This window comes from Haemorhous mexicanus, chromosome 1 (genome assembly GCF_027477595.1).
Source record: "Haemorhous mexicanus isolate bHaeMex1 chromosome 1, bHaeMex1.pri, whole genome shotgun sequence".
Classification (NCBI taxonomy): Eukaryota; Metazoa; Chordata; class Aves; order Passeriformes; family Fringillidae; genus Haemorhous; species Haemorhous mexicanus.
In genome coordinates this window covers 142,241,375-142,262,202 of record NC_082341.1, presented here as the reverse complement: position 1 = coordinate 142,262,202, position 20,828 = coordinate 142,241,375, and the positions used below count along the sequence as shown (strand labels likewise).

At 36.5% G+C, this 20,828-nt stretch overlaps 1 protein-coding gene across 3 annotated transcripts in view; it reads left to right on the top strand.

Annotated features, from left to right (window-relative positions):
* The window catches only part of CSMD3 (CUB and Sushi multiple domains 3), a 583,179-nt gene that overhangs the window by 70,034 nt on the left and 492,317 nt on the right, over positions 1-20,828 (top strand). For all 3 annotated transcript variants that reach the window (XM_059857957.1, XM_059857877.1, XM_059857801.1), the window contains exon 2: positions 10,476-10,698. In XM_059857957.1, coding sequence (XP_059713940.1) covers positions 10,476-10,698 — 223 coding nt within the window. The remainder of the gene's footprint in view (positions 1-10,475; positions 10,699-20,828) is intronic.

Genomic DNA, 20,828 nt, shown 5'->3' with positions numbered 1-20,828 from the left:
CTTCCCTTCCCTTCCCTTCCCTTCCCTTCCCTTCCCTTCCCTTCCCTTCCCTTCCCTTCCCTTCCCTTCCCTTCCCTTCCCTTCCCTTCCCTTCCCTTCCCTTCCCTTCCCTTCCCTTCCCTTCCCTTCCCTTCCCTTCCCTTCCCTTCCCTTCCCTTCCCTTCCCTTCCCTTCCCTTCCCTTCCCTTCCCTTCCCTTCCCTTCCCTTCCCTTCCCTTCCCTTCCCTTCCCTTCCCTTCCCTTCCCTTCCCTTCCCTTCCCTTCCCTTCCCTTCCCTTCCCTTCCCTTCCCTTCCCTTCCCTTCCCTTCCCTTCCCTTCCCTTCCCTTCCCTTCCCTTCCCTTCCCTTCCCTTCCCTTCCCTTCCCTTCCCTTCCCTTCCCTTCCCTTCCCTTCCCTTCCCTTCCCTTCCCTTCCCTTCCTTTCCCTTCCCTTCCCTTCCCTTCCCGAACCTTCCCGAACCTTCCCGAACCTTCCTGAACCTTCCCTTCCCTTCCCTTCCCTTCCCTTCCCTTCCCTTCCCTTCCCTTCCCTTCCCTTCCCTTCCCTTCCCTTCCTTTCCCTTCCCTTCCCTTCCCTTCCCTTCCCTTCCCTTCCCTTCCCGAACCTTCCCTTCCCGAACCTTCCCGAACCTTCCCGAACCTTCCCTTCCCGAACCTTCCCGAACCTTCCCTTCCCGAACCTTCCCGAACCTTCCCTTCCCGAACCTTCCCTTCCCGAACCTTCCCTTCCCGAACCTTCCCTTCCCTTTTCTCCTTTCATCTCTTCTCTTCACTAGATTATGTCTCTGTGTAAATCTCTTCGCAGTGGTCCATATCCCAGATCGAGATTTTAATGATCCAGGTTTATAATGGCAGAGGTTTGCTGTGTATGCCAACGGGCTTTAAATTTAAGGAATTAAAATCAGCATTATATTGTCTGTTTTCCTGTCACATTAGAATTAATTTGAAAACTAATCAATGCTATGGGACATTTGAACTGTAAGTGTAGTACTAAATCTATCTTAATTTCTTCAGAAATTACTTTTGTTTCAAACTTTATTTTGTAGAGGGTATTTCCTTATATTCCACTATCGCCAAGAGCAAAGACTCTTCAAACACCTTATTGATTATTTCCCTTAAGTAAGAATTGTCTTATTTACCAATTTTACATTTTTTTAAATTGTACATATTGTTAATTAATTTTTCTGGCATGGAAAACTCAATTTACTCTTAATATTTTTGCAAATAAAATTTCTCCAAGCCCTGTTATCTATTTATATCCTAGAGACCCAAAGACCTGTCCTCTGAAGCAAAGTAAATTATAAACTGCTTTAGAAGCAGTTTGACCTGATAGTGCAGTGGTTGTATCTTACAATTGTCTTCATGAGGTTCTCATGAAAAGAGCTGGCTACTTAACAGCTTGTTAAAAAAATGAAAATTTTAATCTAAGGTGTTTTATTTACAAATCAGTTAGGAAATCTCTGCAGATGAAAATTTTATTTCTAAAAGAGCATACAGTTCCAATTATATTGCCAGTACATCCTATTCTGTGAGTGGTCTTCCCTGTCAGTTTGATTTGCTGGGAGCTGGTTCTAACCTGACTTTACAAATATCACAATTTAATTATGAAATTAACAGTTTCACAGGTCACACATATGATTAAAAAACCCCAGCAAATAAAGAGCAATAAAATCTTTGGACATCTGGTTAGCTTTGCCGAGAAAGAAACAGTGAAAAGGAAATGTAAAATAAATATAATTCATTCAACAATTTATCTTTTTAATGGAATCTCTGTTCCTGTCTTTTCCAGAGAGTAAATTTCATATGCCATCAAACACAAAATTTGCATGAATTCATTTTCAGATATGCCTTTGATATGCTGTTTTCTTTAGGGCTGCTGGGAAGATTCCTGACACAATTTCTGATTGTATGATGGTTGCTTTCCACTTTTTAAGTGGAAGAATTGCAGGAAGAGCAGGTAGATGAAGGAAGAGTGTAGGCTCACAATAATAATGAAGAAACTTCACAATTGTCCTAAAATAAGGAAGTCATAGCTCAAAATGCTTATTCACAGGAGTGAGAAGCAGGATGGCCAAATGCCACAGAGATGGTTATTTGAAATCAAAATTACCTTTAAAAAAACCTCAAAACACTTTAATATCTATCTACACTCTCTCCAAGCATAAAAAATGTGATTGCCCCACAATTCTGTAGTGCTTACATGTATGAAGAGTATTAAATATGGCAGGATTTCAATCCCAAAGAGTATTTTTAATTTGTTCTGTGATGAGATTCCAAATGTCCTCTCTTGTTTTTATGTCTAGTTCTATTGCCCAGATGCTTGTCACATCTGAGAGATTACCCTTATCTGGCTGCAGGAGCAAGGAGGCAGTTGGTTTGCAACAGATCATGCCTTGTCTATCAGGCATTGAGGCATTATGTGAGGAATAGGAGGGAAGTATTGAAATATCCTTAGAAGGAAAGTTCATTACATACTGGGGATAAAATCCTGGGTGTATTTCAGCTGACTTTGTTGAAACCAGACTTTCATCTGTGGTGGTGCTACCAATGGTTTTAAAATAGAAGCAGAAGACTATTCCATGTCAGAGAGTTATGTATAATCAAATGCCTAAAGGTGAGTTAAAACCCCCTGTATTTTCCTGTGAAGGGGATAATCTTCTATTGAAAGACTTAGAGATTTCTAGATTTATGTTTCATCTTTTTTTTAAATTCCTCAAAGACTGACAACAGTATTGAAGCTAAATCCTCTTTGTTTTCAAATATAGGAAATGAAAGTTTTCTGTTGTAGAGCAAGAAATACAAACAATGGCAATAAATCTATTTCAATACATGTAATAAAAATGGTATGGGTACTTCTGTTACATGAGATCCAGTTTCTTATTTTGCTGCCTTTCCAATTTAAGCCTCCTGCTGCTCAGAATGTATTCCATGTGAACATGACTAGTCCTAATGTTTCTTAGACCTTATGTTTCTCCAAAGACATAACACACTCAAGGTTGACAGAAGAGAACAGAAACTTTTGTCTTTCTAGTAGTTTTCACAACTAAGACAAGTGGAAGACAAGACTAAAAAATATTTCTAAACCTTTTTCAGAAAATGTGTCTGTAGCAGAGATAAGAAATTACTCTCTGGAAGAAAAGCAATACCTCCAGAAAGTGTTTCAAATGTGGTGATAAGATACAGTGATTGTTTCTTTTTGACTGGTATTCTGTACTAGTTCCACTGATTAGGTTATAGAGTTTCCAGTCAACCCTACCAAAAGATTGGAAAAGTCATTTTGGTACCTTGTTATAGCTTATGCAAGGGCAAGACAATCTATCTTCCTCAGTGACTTATCAAAAAAATATAACCATCTTTTCTCATAGCCTTAAAATGAAAAAAATCACAGATAAACTTCTTTTGAAAACTTCATGGCGTCTAAACTTTATAATGTCCCAATTTCCAATAAGTTGTGCAGAGAATAAGAATCACAATATGTTGTTTGAGAAAGCAAATGTTTTTAAGAACAAATTGAAGTAAAATGGCTATTTAGTTAAGAAATCCTCAATTACTTGGAACTCCTAAGAGCCGATTTTCAAAGAGGTTCTTCAATTTCTTTGTGCACTTCACAAACACAATATTTTTGTGGGTTTTTGTTTGTTTTTATAATAAGGCTTTATTAAGCAGGTCTGAAATTTCTTTGGGCTAAAGAAAAGTCTTAAATTTTAAACCCTCAAGAATTATTTACAAAAACAGAAAATAAAAACCAACCCAAAAACATAGACATTACCAAGACAGAAGAAGTTGTAACCGTGAGAGCTGGAGTGGTTTGGGTTCCAGGGACACCTTACAGAAACCTTCCATGACCTAAAGAAAGTCTACAAGAAAGCTCAAGCAGAATTTTTTAGAAGGATGTGTAGTAATAGGACAAAGAGAAATACCTTTAAACTGATAGAGGATTAGATATCAGGAAGAAATTTTTCACTGTGAGGGCAATGAGATACTGAAACAGGGTCCCCCAACTTGTAGATTTTCCATCATTGTAGTGTTCAAGGCCAGGTTGGGCAATCTGGTCTAAAGGAAGGTGTCCCTGCCCACAGGAAGGGTTTGGAAACATATGATCTTTAAGGTCCCTACCAACCCAGACCATTTTATGATTTCAAGTTTTTATTACTTTGGGAAATTAAAACATATGACAGTAACAATTATAGGTGGTCAGGCAAAATATTAAATGTAGACTTTTCTCAGATAGTAGAGAGCTCATTATAAAAGTTGCTATTGGAGTTAAGATAGAAGTGAGAATTGTTTGAAGTACAGAACATCAAGTTAAACAAACACAAAGATCTATAGGAATACAAGATAGCCAGTTCTGAAATAACAGGAGCTCTAAGGTCTTGTGGCTGGCATGGTGTCCTGGTTTAGAGCAAATATGGGAGAGAACCTCTGAAAGGGTTTCTCTAGAAAGCAGATTCAAGCGGCCCTTCCCCCAACAGGTTCAGGAAAATATTTATTTGGCTAAAAAGTGGAAAAAACTGTTTATTTAACAGGCAAAGTATTCACCATCACAAAAAAAAAAAAAAAAATCAAACAACAACAACAAAAAACAAAACAAAACAAAAAACCTCTTGCTACTGACTAAAAGTCAGAAAGTCCCCTTGATGGGCTGTAGCTCAGCTCTCCCAGCCTGTTATCAGTTCCTCCAGCCCTGGAAATGCTGCAGCCCAGGCCCAGGCCAGTGGGCCACAGGTGTGAGCTCCAGGTGCTCTTCTGGGTGTTCAGTCCAGAACAGGTGTAAACAGGTCCAAATAAAAACAAAAAACACAGTCCAGGGAATTTCTCTGCCTCAGCTAGCTAAAACTAACTAAAAGCAAAGGAAAGCTCTGTCCTGCTGTCTGTCCATCTGCAGACAACACTGTCCAGGGGCAGGAATGTGGAGGAGTGAGTGCAGTTTCTGAAAACAAACTCCATCTTTCTTCTCTCCCCGCCTTCACCCTCAGAACCAATCTTAATGGTGCAAAACTTCTTTCTGGGCTAAACTGACGAATGGGGATATGAGCATCATAAAGTCACCCCAGCACATGTGGATTCCCACTCCACTGTGAGCTGCTACCCAGGTGCAGTTTGCTTCTGTCCTGGTGTGTGTGGTGCAGGGCTGCTGCTTGCATGTGCCCCTCCCTGCCAGCACAGGGGAAACAGGAGAGCTGTGAAGGAAGAGGGGGCTGTAATGTTCTGGTAGGAAGGGACACCAGGGAGTGTCCTTAACAGTGTCCTAGGGGACAATCAGTCAACAGTCTTTTCATATGAAAACACACTAGAATAAGGAAGAAGCTGGCAAGCTGCTGGACACATGGGGTAGGAAGACAAAAAGGTGGAGGGCAGGAGGGAACTAAGTCCATTACATTAAAGGAGATGATTATCTTTCATATTTGTACTCATGTGACAAAGTCAATAAAACTTTGTCTTATTGGAAGTTAAACTTAGTGAAAGGAGGCTCGTTTTATGCAGAAAAGAAGCATAATGGGAATGGAAAACAATAAATTAAAGAGAATTAGGACATGATGAAAAGTAATTAAAACGGTAATTTCAAACACTTAAAAGTAAAATGCAGTCATCACATCTGATGTGAGCATCCTATTCTCAGTTTTATAAATGGGCTTAAAGATCTGGGAGTGAGGCATGTCGGGACAATTAAAGTTGAGATACAAATAAATAATAGGATATTAGAAATAAATATTGAGCTTTTATTTTACAAAACTGGATAAGACTGATAGCAGAAGAAAAGGATTCACAGCAGAGGGATGGGTTCACATCACTATGAAATCTGTCTCTGTTGAACTCCAGTAGGTTCTTTGAAGTGCTAACAAAAAGGATGAACATACAGGAACCATAAAGGACCAAGGCAATGATAATAAAGTGAACAGAAAGAGAATCCAGAAAAACAGAACAGAATTTGCAGAACAGTTTGTACTGATTTATGGTCAGCATGAAAAATAACTACTCTTTGCTGCTAAATACAATCAAGTGATCAAAGACCACAAACAGAAAAAGGTGTTGCAGAAACATGTGATGAGCATGAGGAGAGATAAGTGAATAAAGTATTCTGAATAGAACTACCATTTAGGGGGAGAAGAATAATTTTGCAAATAGATATATTGTGCACAATAAAGGGACATGAACATGGATGACATGGCTAAGGAATACTTTAAGATAGGAATGACTATGTTTTAAGATGGGGGCAAGTGAAAGGAATGAAAGAAGATCACATTATCTGAAAAGATATTGAAGAAAAATGCAGCATATGAACAAATCAACTTCCATTTCCTTGGTTTTCTCTTAAAATAAAAGAAACAGAATATTAAAAACTTAATTAAAAGGAAATACACAAGCAGCTTAGAAATGTACAAGTGGGTTAATCAAGGCAGACTCAGTATAATTATCTTATTTTAATGACTATTATTTAAGAACACACTAAACAGAGAGATGAAATGAAAGGTGTGGAGTACTTGGAAGGTGAAAGGTGTAGAAATATGTTATTAAACAGTATAATTGAATGGTCAGGAGGAAGAGAAAAAGCCAAAGACAATATTGTTGAGTACTGAATGAGTGTAATTATGGGACATTCAAGAGCAAGGGGTATGGACATGATGTAAGAACTACTTGCTTTGTTAGAAGGCAATGAATGTTGAATAAATGGATTAAGAACTGCTGTTACTGATGCTCACAATAATCCAATAATGAATCAAAGGATGACTGAAATCAGGAAGAGGAGCTGTGTTTTCTGATTTCAAGAAGTATTTTTCCATGTAAAATTGATGAGAATTAAACATCTGAATTTTAAAATCTGGTAGAAAACAATGCAGCAGAAATTTTGAATCATACTAGCTATTAAGAGAATCTCATGAGTGGTGTTGTTCATCTTCCTACTTATTTCAACAAGAATTTTTCTTTTCTACTCTAACTTCAAGCTTTTCAAAATTCTTTATTGTGTGCTTTGAATAAAACCATCCCTTTAATGAAAAGCAGTTTGCAAGTAAATTCTGCTTGGAATGCTGGTTCTGAAATCTAAATGAAAAAGATCACAGTATATGCTACTAGTTATTTCAGCATGAATTTTACCTCTTGAAAATAAATGTCATGTTTTCCACATTTGATCAGACCACTCAGTTAATGCACGCTGTCTATTTTGATCATACCCAAGTTGGACTGCCAAGGTGAAGAGCATCACAGAATGAATTAACATATGAAAGCAGAGATTAAAGTGCAGGTTGTGCACATGGATTCTGTATGCATGATTTTTTATTTTACAGACTAAAAGATTAGGCCTATCAAAATCAAACTTCACTGTTGGTTCGTTTGGGCTTTTTTTCCATTCTTGGAATTAAAAGTGTATCTTCTGACACGTGCATAGCTGTGCTACATTCTTCTAGTCATCTTTGAGAAACATCCACGTTGTATCATCTTGCAGCATATGAATAATTCTCTTTTGTTACAGTGTGAATATGGAATAAAAGGAGTAATTGGAACTTGTATATATCATGGATGTTTACATTTCATATCTGTGTATGAATAGGACTAATTATTGGATTGAGCATGAAGCATTATAATTCCTAATAAGTAGCATGTTATCTCACAAGACTCTGTTCCCTCATAGTTGCGGCTCTGGAATTTTTTTGGTTGGTTTTTTCTCATAGGATTTTTTTTTTTTGTGTTTTTGTTTTGTTTTGTGGGGTTTTTTAAAATATAATTTTATTTTGGTAAAAGTAGACATATTATAGATGAATATTTCTTTGTAGTTTGTATTGAATTAACAGAATGGTCTACATGTAATTGAAAGCTTTCGTGAAATAGGTACAGCAACAAAGGTTCTGAATTATAGAGCAGTATTATGATCTTGAGTCAAAGTTTATACTGTACTTTCCACACTTGGTCTGTAGAGATGGATGAAAAATTAACAGTGTATGCTATTTAATTTTCAAGTCTCTAAGTTTTTTTCTCTAACTCTATTGAAGTAGGCCTCAGAAAGAGATTTCTAGGAAAAGCTAGATTAATAAATATGTGCATACAGCTATTTAAAAAGACTTATTACAGTGATTGTCTTTGGGAAGAAGTGTTAAACTCTAGGATGTAGATCTTATGAGTAAATAGTTTGATTTTACAAAGGGTCTTGTGCAAACTGTATTCCAAAAGTGCTAAATAAAACAGCTGAGCTTAAATAATAAATAATAACACATAAAGAGGATTTAAAAATAGTTCAAGCATATGAGGGAGATGCAGAAAGAGATAAACAAAACAGACTCCTAACAATGAAGTTTGTGCAGGCATCGGTACGAGAATGAATTCTCTAAGGCAACTTGCAGTAGAAGATAAAATTTGCTATACGTGTCAGATGAGGTAAACAAAACCCTAATTACATTCTAAGAATATGTTCCCTTCCCTTTTTGTCCTATATATCTATGATATATTGTTAATTGTATTTAAAAAGCAGTCATACTTCCTAAGAGGCACCTTTTCTCACCATTGTAAATGTATATGAAAAAGCTGAGATTAAAAAAATTGTGCATGCCATTCTTTCTGTCAAGAAAGCACAAATAGCAATAGAAAGTGTAAAATCTCAAGAGATTTCTGCTTAGTACTTCAGGAAAAGAGGACTCTGTACATTTAAATGCTCAACGTGAAGACAAGCTTGTGAATGTGCCATGAAGAAGATGATTTAACGAGCTCAAATATATACATGTGTGTATAATTTAAGAGTTGGCATGTGGTTTGTTTGTTTGTAGTTTGTTATGAAATGTACATCATGTTGCTGTGAAAGAGCAACTCAGTGCTTTGTGCTTTCACTCAGATGAAATGCCTCCACTAGAAGAGGAGGCTTGCTCTGAGCGTTCTAGGGGAAGAGAGGCTTCAGGGGAGCAAAAGGCAAAGCAGGAGAACTGATCTAATATTTAAGGGATAAGAGAGCAGGAAGCCTGGAGAGGGGATTCAGCTCTACATTCAGACTACAAAGCTGGCGGAAAATAAAAAATATTCTTATGTCCCAAAAGAGTTAAGAACTGCCTTAACTGATCATTAGAACTTGACACAAAAGTATAGAAAAGGACCTGCCCTATCAGTGGACAGTGACTTGGGAAAGGCCTTTTTACAATTCTCATTCTCTTGTTTTTTTCTAAGGAAATGGATTTTCTGTACAGAAAATAAATTTGTTATAGTCCAAGAAAAGTTTGAGTTTGGATGCAGGGGTAATTTCTGACATTTAAGAAGGTTCATTTAAAAAAGGACCTATCAGCAGAACAACTTTTCACCTTTGACCCACTGTACTGAATTTGGATGGGATAGTCTTAATTTTCTTTGTGGTAGATCCTATGGTCTTAGGTTTTAGATTTGTGACCAAAACAATGCTGAGCATTTAATCAGCCTACACACCACCCAGGCTTCCTCTGCTTCTCATACTTCTGGGAATGGGCAAGAAGGTGGGAGGGGACACAGAGGGGACATGTTGGGATATCCCTAACCTATAAAAGGGATATTCCAGAACATATGGCAGCCTGCTCAGTGGTAAAAGCTCAGTGGAAAGAAGGAGGAAGGGACCACACTAATGGAATGAAGGAGGAAGGGACCATGTTCAGGGTTATTGTGTTTGTCTTCCCTGGTAACTATTAGGTCTGATGTAGGCCTTGCTTTCCTGGAGATGGCTGAACACCGCCCTGCCAGAGCAGCCAATGAATTCCTCCATCTGCTTTGCTTGCATGCACAGCTTTTGCTGTACAAATTAAACTGTCTTTGTCTCAACCCACAAGTTTTCTCACTGTTGCTCTTTCTCTCCTCCATCCCACTATGTGGGAATGGAGGGGGGGTGTGGATGTGCTGTGTGAGGGAGCAGCTCTGGGGCCCTACCTGATCACTGCAGTTAAACAACATCCACATAGGGTCAGGCAAAACTTGTAAACTGTTAATATTTACATGAGATGATATAATGATGCAACAGATGGCTATTTCAGATTGAGCCCTTAAGTACGGAGTTCTCATAACCCAGAATTATTGATTGAGAAAAGCTTGTCCATAATAAATAGACTTTCAGTCTTTTCCAGAGCCAAAATACATGAAGGAAAAGCACAAGGTTAATAGGTTTCACCTGTATCAGAGCTGCATCCAAAGAGATTTATTTACTCTTCCATTTGACAATAAAAAGGGAATCGATGTGAATACTTTGCTTCATAAGCAAACAAATTTAGTCATAGATGTTGTTCTATTTATTTTCAAAGATGCTACCATATGTCTTTAGATAAACAGTATGGAAAACACATTTGTTAGGTAGGTGGGATTGTTTTGCATTAAGTGGCCAGCATTTCTATAAAAACCATGGGCTTTACCTTTCTAAATGCAATAGTTGCTAAAAAACATTTTGATATTTTTTCACAAAGCATGAATTGTAGCGGTGTATTTATTGAAGGTTGATATAAATACGGATTACTAACTTTTTTCCTTGATTTTTTTTTTAGGATTTATTTATACCTGTGGTGGAACTTTAAAAGGACTCAATGGCACTATAGAAAGCCCCGGCTTCCCATATGGATATCCAAATGGTGCAAACTGTACCTGGGTTATAATAGCAGAAGAAAGAAACAGAATACAGATCGTCTTTCAGTCTTTTGCTCTAGAAGAAGAATATGATTATTTGTCATTATATGATGGGCATCCTCACCCTGCAAACTTTAGGACAAGGTAAAGAATAAATATTATTAAAATTTCACTTATAGTAATAAAAAATATCTGATAAAATAGTAAAGCTAATGTTTTTAAATTATGGATTCTTTCTTAGTCTTTAACGTGAGCTTCCTCTAATTAATCAGGTATCAAAATGTATATCATGCTTTAATTCTAGTTAAAGTAACGGCTGAAATTAATCTAGCCCTCATAAAATTGGTTTTAACAAAATGTAATTAATTAAGAAGCATATGAGCATGGATACATTTAATGTAAAGTGAGTATGAGTTTGTGGAGGTCTCAGTTTGCATGATCTAGTAGCAGTGGAACTTTTGTAGTCTTTGAAACAGGGGGCTTTTAATAGAGATCAGGTCGACTAGGTAATTTTTGTATGTGTGTGTGTTTGTATATGAACATCTTCTAACAAAAAGGGTTTACAAAAGTGAAAAATCCGTTTTAGATATCAAGAGTGTGATGTGCCACAGAACATTTTCCATCAGAGCCTACTTCAGAGTCTTAGCCCAGATGTTAAGTTCTGGAAGGCTGCAGCTTAAGGAATAGATAATAATTCTACAATACCAATAGATGTTTTACTCATACATTTGCTAGTTATCTTTACTATCATCTACCTTGACTTCTGTAAGTCAATTTGTCATCTTCCTAGAGTTCTGTACGGCCTTTGGCATTGCCGCACAACATGTTTTTTATTAAAGGGGAGAAATTTGTATCTGATTGGGTGGACTGTTTGATGAATAACACAGTGGCCATGTGGCCACACCCAAAACATTGCATTCAACAGCTTAAATTTTAATTAGAAATCAGCAACAAGTGGTGTCCCTCAGAGGGTCTGTATTCAGACAAATACTATTCAATACCTCTATTAATGATGTTGACAGTGGAAGTGAGTGCAGCACCAGCAAGTTTGAAGATGGCACGGAGGTGAGTGGTGCTGTTCATTTGCTTGAGGGGAGGGATGCTATCCAGAGGGACATCAGCAGGCTGGAGGAGTGGGCCAATGAGATGGGGCCAAGTGTAGCATCCTGGTCAGTTCTCAGTATCCATACTGACTACTGGATCAATGAATTTAGAACAGTCCTGCAGAGAAAGGCTTGGGGATATTTGTAGATGAAAATTTGGATGTGAGCCTGTAACACAGATGAGGACAGGAGCACCTCCCCTACAAAGACAGGCTGAGAAAGCTGAGGCTGGTCACCTTGGAGAAGGGAAGGTTTTGTGGAGACCTGCAACCTCCCAATATATGGGAATGGGCCTACAGGGAAGCTGGAGAGGGATTCTTCCTCAGGAACTGTAGTGATAGGTCAAGGGGGAATGGGCACAGATTGAAAGAGGGGAAATTCAGGTTAGATATAAGGAAGAAATTTTTTGTGAGAATGTTTAGATACTGGAAGAGGTTGTGGATGCTCCAGCCCTGGCAGTGTTCAGAGACAGCTGGATAAGGCCTTGATCAACCTGGTCTACTGGGAGATGTCCCTGGGGAGTTGGGACTAAATGATCTTAAAGGTCCATTCCAACCTCTTAAAATTCATGGATCTATCATGAGGTTGGATATGAGGAAGAAATCATGTATAAAGAATGCAGTAAGATACTAGAACAAGTTGCCCAGGAAAGTCTTGGCTTTGTGTAACCTGAAGATGTCCCTTCCCATGTCAGTGGGGTTGGAACTAGGTGACCTTCCAAACCAAACCATTCCATGATTTTATCCTGTGATAAAGAATGTAATACCTCTTCCTAATCAGGGAACATCCAGTTTCATTTTATTTTGCATGATGTTGCTCAGAGAAAGGGATGTGTTTTCATAATATTTTATGGTAATGTTGATACACTGGTAATGTTTTTTTTAAACTAATGCATAACAATCTGGCATCTGATCACTAAAAGGAATATGTAACTTGGAACAAGGAAATTAGAAGAGTAAAATTCTATATCTCAAATTTGTTCAGGATATAAAGTCTCTTAAATAGTTAACAGTCAGCAGATGCATCTCTAATGTAATAGTTTTCCTTCGTACTTCTGTGTTTTCATTTCTGTTTCATGAGTGCTTGAATGCAATTCTGATATCAGCTGCAGGAAAGAGGGAGCCCACAGACAAAAGATTTGAGACCTGTCTTCCACAAGTTTTTCTCCTTTCTATTCACTCCTCAAAAGATAAAACTGAGATTTTCTCAAATGTTGGAGCCTGAAAAAGCCCTCACTGTCAGTCGAAACTTTGGTTGGTGAATCTACTCTAAACTGCAATCTCAAGGAGTACGTGAACAATGGTCTGCTCAAATGCAAAGAATAAAACTGTGATTCCAGTTAGGAACTAATGGTCCTTACTGAATTACAGTTTAAATAAGCATCAGGGAAAGCAGATGAAGATAGTGGCTAAAAGGAAGATGAAAACAATACCTTGTAAAGGCAGAACTATTTTTCTTTATGTCCTGTTCAAGCCGCTGAAATGGTTTATATAAATTTGTGTGAACGCATACATTCATATATATGTATATGTATATGTAACAATACATAGATATATAGATAGTGATACATGCATTTATAGATATATGTGTGCAAGTTTCTTTTGAAATTAAACTGATTCTTCAATGTTGGAGCTTTAGAATATGGGGTTTTTTTTAATATCTCAGAAGAAAGTCAAGAAAACCTGTCATGCTTGAATGTTTCAGTACTGTGTATTTAGGATGCCATTAGATTCTGATGAAGAACAGTGTAAGAAGTTATATGGAAGAGAAAAGAATCAGTCAGCACTTAAAAAGGAAAAGATGATTAAGCTTCAATATAGGGCTTGAAATAGACTACTTTTGCAAGACTTACAAGATCTTTTCAGCGTGTAGGTGTGGGAGAATAGTACACATTTGGGTGAGTGGAGAATAGGCTTTAAAATTTTGAAGGCATGACAGTGAAATTACACAGGCTTTACTAAATCTTTCATAGTGACATTTATTTTCTCAGATTGCTGTAGTAATTAATGAGGTGATGTTTCCTTAGGTTTTCTTTCTTACAAATAAGTGACGTTTTACTGAGGTACAGTTGCTTGTGGAAACCATCCTTCTATCAAGACAATGTATTTTGACATTTTACTTAGTGACATGAATGAAAGTGTAATCAGATAACACTTTTCACCTTCCCTTTAATTTTGTAACAGGCGAAAATATTTTCAGGGATATATATTTGAAAAGAAATACATAACTAGACAACTAAAAAAAATTGTCTTGGAATAGACAAGGCCACTACTTCTGTTTTTTACTTAAATATTTTGGAATAACTGTCTCTATGAATGAAATTATTTTGCAGTTCAAGTGTTTGTGAATCTCATCACCTCTGACTCCCTCTCATCCAGTTTTCTACTTTGTCTAATTGGTCTCTTCAGAATTAAATCTTACTGAAATTATATTGCATGTAATTGCATGTTGAGCAAATGCTCAACAGCTTTTAACTTATTTACCTGGCACTTAAATGGCAGATAAACAATAATAAATGGAAAAGAAACATGTCAGATATGACCACTATGGAAAGTGTAGTCAGCATTTCACTTGCATCATTGTGTTATTGTATGCTTGATTTAGTTTATTTCACATGATAATCTTTGTTTCAAACTGTAAATAGAGAATAACTTAAAACTCTGAATTTTATTCCTTTTTTTTCATAAATCCTCTTTGTAATCACCTAAAAAACAGTTTGTTTGCAGAAAGAAAGTGTTTCTTCCTGTATTGAACCAAGCTTTTGGCAAAATTTCATAGTTAGGAGTATTTCTGGGTCATGTCACTGTCTATTTTTAGAGCTTTCTTGTTGCCCCCCAAATGCATATTTGTGATTTTTGAGTACCCTTTCTTTCACATTTATACAATTAGTTCCCCTCAAAATAAAAATTTAAAAAAAAAAAAAAAATCAGGGCTTGATGTTCTGATTGCTTTTAAAAGCATTGTTTAGTCCTTATTTTGGCAAGTAGCTAATATTTCCAACTCCTGTTCTAGATAAAAGTGTTACATTTCCAGATTAAAACTCCTGTTCCATTTTTTCCAAATTCCATCTTTATCATTTTTATGTAGCACAAGAAGAATCATTTCAGCTAAGCTTATAATATGTTTTCAATTTTCTAAGTGCCCAGCTTGAGAAAAAAGGGTTTTGTTTGCACTAGTGATAAGAAATCCCATGCTTTAATGAAGTATACAGAAGATATGCTTGAACCAATAAAACATCACATAAATCAACTGCTTTGCAAAGCCAGTAGGAGTCATCTGATGATACCTTTTGCATGATATGAAAATAGCCTTTAGTGCAACTTGTACATAATTTTTTGTACTAGCGTTATCCTAGGGAGAGGTGGGAAAAGAGCGGCACAGAGGCACAGGGCAGGAGCCAAGGAGATCCTGCTGAGGCACAGCCCGGCAGGGGCTGAGCAGGGAGAGCAGAGCTGGGACTCTGACAGGCTCCAGCACAGCCCCTGCACAGCCTGAGCCAGGTCTGGGGTCCCTCCAGGCACTGCAGCTGGGAGCAGAAGGACACAGGGCTCGCCACAGAGGAGGGTCGAGAGGCTCAGGCAGGAGGCAGGGATGGGGACAAAGCTGCAGCAGGATGCCTCAGGGTGGGTTGAAACAGAGGCCCAGGAGCCATGGACAGTGGTGGGTGGCAGTGCCGAGCCTTGTTAGGGCCAGGAAGGGTTATTGGTTTTCTCAGGGTCCTGACTCTGCAGAAAAGAATCCAGGAGAAAATTATTTAATATTTGCCTATAAAGCAAAAGGGATGGACCAAACTATATGAATTCTTCATTGTGTACTTCTCTTGTCAGTCCTTGAAAAGTCACATGGAAACCATTATTAGTTTTAAAGCACTTGCTCTGTGGCAGTGATATGGTGCATATGTAGGTGGATGCCTGAATGGCAATATGAACCCTGACTATTCCTTGCAATTTTTTTACTTTGCAACTTGGATAACATCTTGTTTTCCTCTTTCTTGAAAAGAAATTGCTGAGCATAAGACATGCTCATTGTCATGCTCATGCTTTATTGTCAGTAAATATCAAAAAGCATGTTGGTAATTTCTGTTTTTTAAATTAAGGAGTTAGGTGCTTAGAATGAAATACTAATTTGAAAAGAGGTGTTGTGCTCAGCAGTTGTCTAAAACTCTTTTTTTTCCCTATAATTAGTTTGCAGTGTAGTACTCAAAATAGCTTTAAATATTTTAATAATAATGGGTCTATATACCCAAACTCTGTTTGCAGTTCCAAGGATATACATTTCCAAATTTACTAGTACTTAACCAGTTAGTTAATTTAACCAGTAATTTTTTTGCCTGTTAAATATTCATAACAAAATTAACATTGCATTGAAATCAATGAAATAAATTCAGATCTATTTTAGACAGAGGACTAAAGTGCATCCCTTCTGCAATTGTACTTGGCTAAGTTGAAGCATTTAATCCAGTATATTTCTGTCTCTGTATGTTGACTAAAATAATCTTTCATATTTTTATGCTCAGAAAGCAATTTTTTAGTAGCTGAAACTATATATTTTACAAAGTGAAAAATAAAACTATTTAGAAAATTATTAGCTTACCATAATGTTGTGGTAAATATCATCATAAAATTCCAGCATGTCATAGGGACAGACATGGTGCAAAAGTTTAGAAAGCTCTGCTGTTAGAAAAATGGTATCATCATTTGTGAATAATCTGTTTGCATAAGTGAAAAAAACTATGAATATCTTTATTTAAAAAAAAAATTATAAGTGGAGTTGTGAGAAACTACCACAAAATGGAACTTTTGATCACTGAATAAATAAATATATATATATATTTTCCTTGTATTGAGAGACTGCAAGATCAGCATGTATCTGCAGAGATATTTTTAAATGTTGATAACATCACTGTGTCCAAAGATTTAATTATATTAAAATATTTTCTCTTGCGACTCGTGGTTAATTTTCTCTTAGGAACTTTAATGGAAAGAAGCTTTAAACATAGTGTTTAAAAGGGGAGTTAATACTCATAGTTTTTAATCTCTTGTATTTAAGCAAGATAAATCATCCTTTCATCTACACTCCCTGCTGAGGCCACCAAGAATTAAATGTACAGGTTACCTGATCAGTCCTGCTGAGCTGAACAGGAGAAATTAACTGAAATTACTGCAGACATCTGCTACCTTTCCTCTGTTGGTGAATTGCTCTCCTCAAACATCTGACTCCCTGATTATGCCTACATTTTTAACATTTACTCCCCTTTCAGAGAAAACAACATTTTCAGTAGATTAATAAGTAGATCTTTAAAATTTCAACATGCTCCTGGTGTTAAATATAATTTGGTATTGGCTCCTCACTCAAGTACTTCCAGAGGTTTGAATTTCGTACTTAACCAACAGACTCATACTGACTGTAAAATTAAAATTAATTTCTTTGGTCCAACTTTGGCAAAAGCAGAGGAAAAAATTACTGTAAAAACGTAAAATTACAATAATCCTTAATATTCATTCATATTAAATACTGTTTCAGTTGCGGGTAGATGAATTGTCAGTTTACTTGACTCTGGGGCAAGGCTATGTTAACTAAGAAGGGGATGGAAAACCATCAAAGATGCCAGAACAAGAAGCCAAACTGGCTTGTCTGACCATGCACAGGAGTCAGACCTGTCTCAGTGGTCTACAGGACCACACAAAGAGCAGAAGGAGTGCTTTCCCCAGCTGGTGAGGGAACACCCATATGGGTGAGCTGTGCACCCCACCCGTGCCTGCTCCTGGCCTGAAAACCTTCTCAGACATCTGTTTCTCCTTAATAAATGTGCCAGGTATTACTGACAACATGAGCAAACACTGTGTTTTAGCTTAAAACCAATCACAAATCTATGGTATATTTTCTCTGAATAATTTACTGTTTTATTATTATTATTATTTTAGAGCTTTGAAATAATTATCCATTCTTTTCTCTACATCTAAATTTTAATTGAAAACCATTCAGGACATTGGATAAATAAAACCAAATCAAAACAAAATCACCAACAGAATCCAAAGCAAAATCAAAAATACTTTCCTAATTTCATGTTCTTACCTAAAAATAAACCAGCACTAAGTTAAATGCTAACCATGCCCAGTTTTAAAAGGCGTAGAATGTATTTCTGGAAGACTAGATTTTGCCTTTAAAACTTTCTATTTTTAAAGTGAAAGAATTACAATTTACATCTTTTATGTGCCAAATTGTCAAATTCATCTTACAAAACCTTTATGAAGAAAGGCTAGCAAAAGAATAAGTGTCACTAGCAGAAGCTTCCAGTGTCCTCATTTAATAATTCTGCTTGCTTTTGCTTTTCTTTTTCTGGCACATATGTGTTTCTCCTTTCAGTAGATATCAGTCTGTGTCAAACAGGCAGCTATTAGATTATTCTGTTAACATTGTTCTGTCAACTAATAACACCCTGGTAGCTCCAGCAAGCATTTTTTTCTAACCCTGACCCTTTCCTTCTCCTGGTCATTAGACATTCAGCCATATTTCTTTATGAACATTTATATGTATCCTGGATCCTTTACTATCTCCCAGCCAAACTCCTTAGCTTATTATTTCTGGGATCTATTAGGCTATTATGTATTTTTATATATTCACTATATATTATTATTAGAGCAAGTGTTCCACCCTTTCTCATACTGATTCTCATCAAAACCAGAAGTTAAAAAAAGGCCCACATTTTTGCCTCACTTTTGCCTGCTTCCTCCATTTCTGCTATGTCAGGGTTTCCACTTCTAGAACTTTCTGACTTTATGACTTGTTTTACTTGCTCTGTCTTTTCCCACTTCCTCTCCCTTTAGATGATCTACAGTACTACAAGATGTAGTGCAGGGTGCCCAGAGCTGGAGCCAATGTCTTGTCTGGGCCAGATACTCTGAGGGTGTGTTGATTCTCCTTCCTGAATCCAAATTTTATTGTATGTAAATCCATTTTACTTCTCGTATGTGTACCCTTTTTTGTCTTTTTAAGTTGTTTATCATATGAACTATTCCTTCTTAAACCATATAAAGAACCTTTCAGAGTGTTTTTTTCAGTTCATTTAGATTATTGCCATTTTAAATAGCAGATGGAGTATCTAACTCCAAGTTAATTCTGTACTTTACATCTACTAATATATAACAGCTGCTCAAATTAGCAGACTACTAATAAAATAAAGAAAAAATGTCAGCTCTGTGAGGTTTTAGATTAAGTCTGTCAGTGACAAGCTCTCTCTGACTGTTTTGTTATTAGGGCTTTAAGACATGTCAGAGTGGAATATTTGCAGTCTTCATTCACCACTAACATTGACAATTGAAACGTAGAGAGCTTTCTTTTTCACTGTCCTGTTTACATCTTTTTGGACATTGATGAAGACCAGTACTTGTTGATAGGGAGAAAATGAATCATTTTACCTCAAAAAGTACTGTACCTCAAAAAGTTTCCATTATCAACCATAGATCTGATTTTTTTCAGCTAAGGCTGTTTATTATGCCCTAAGAATACACATTTTTCTTCTTTCATCATGGTTCCCTTCCTGTCCAAATTTTCAACCAGAGCAAATACTGTCAGCTGATTAGGATCAAATTAGGGCTTCTCCACTTTGGAAACAACTTCAAGTCTCTTATTACAGTGATTTTTATTTCAGTTGCTCCATGGTTCTTTAGATTTCTCCATTATTTGCCTGGAAAGAGAAGAAAGAAAGGAATTTCATTTGAGAATTTAGGGATTAGTGAACAAAACCAACCAGATTATACTCTCCTTTCACAAAGAAAGAGAAAGTAAAAAAGGTATAAATCCTAGACAAAGGCCAATGTGTGGATAAGGATACAGAAAGCAACAGGAACAAATACCAAAGGAGTTGAAGGAGAGAAAAAAGGGCATTAAAAAAGGAAAGAAGGAACCAGAAACCAAAGTGGAAAACTATGATATAGTAAACGAAATTATTCTTACTAGGAAAATTTTCACAGCACAAACAGCCAAAATCATGCAAAATAAATAAAACTGTGTGAACAGAAGATATGTGGAATCTTGAACTGAAAATTGGTAGGGACACAACAATAAATACCGAAAAAAATGTAGATAAGATTAACAGATAATTGAAAGAAATGTAACAGAATTAAATATATTGGTAAACATATTTAGCTCTGAGATGGATTCTGAGTAGACAAATCATTTAAACAGAGAAGCTTTTTTTAAATTTGAAAAGTTTTTTTTATGAAAAAATACATTAAAGTAATAAAATTTTTGTCACTGTGCTTATAAATGCAAAGCTGAAAGAACATATAAATTGTTCTGTACTGTTAGGGATATTTTTATATGATGTTAAAAGTCTAGACACTGATAGAGAGAGAAAGGTAGATAATTAAAACTGATAAAAGAATATGCTTGTCTGGACAAGGTGCTCCTTGTCACTTGAATTTATGCTTACATTACTACAAAGAAGCCAAGGGTTTTGCAGGTTTGGAAAAAATAGTTAGCTAGAAAGGAAATCTAAAATTAAGTTGTAAGGATTTAAAAACCAAACCAAAAACCAAAAAAAACCAAACTAAATGAAACCTAAGCAACCGAATAAAATTTTGGCTATATTTGAAGGCAGATGTAACTTTCTAGTAACTGACCTTAGAAGAGACTATCCCATTATCAGCTTTCCATAGGATATCTTTCTCTGAACTGGATGGCCAGTTTGGCTGCTTTGAATTGGCTGATGGATGTTGGACTAGCTTGTTTACTTCTCATAGAATACAAGAAAAACCTCTTTTACAGCCTCTGAGATCTATTATCTGTCTTCTTTGGATGAACTGGTAACTAATTTAAACAGGTAACCACCTATATATGAAGAGTGCACTTGCCAGTTTATAGTGAGATGAGTATGGTCATTTCTGAGAAACAAAAATTTTACTTGCTCACTTTTCTTTGTGTTGCTAAATTGCTTCATGGCATTTGAAACAACCCAGGAAGAAAAGCTGATTTTTTTGTGGAGGCCATTTATACTCTGTAACACAGCCTGCCAGCGCTCTCTGTGGCCATTAGTTTTTCATCTATGTTTCAGTTATAGAAAGGAAAAGAATTATCACAATAAGAGTCTTGTCCCAGAAAGTTATAGTCTTTGGGAAAGTATCATTCTATTACAGGGTTGTCTAACTGTTAGACCTGTTTACATGACAG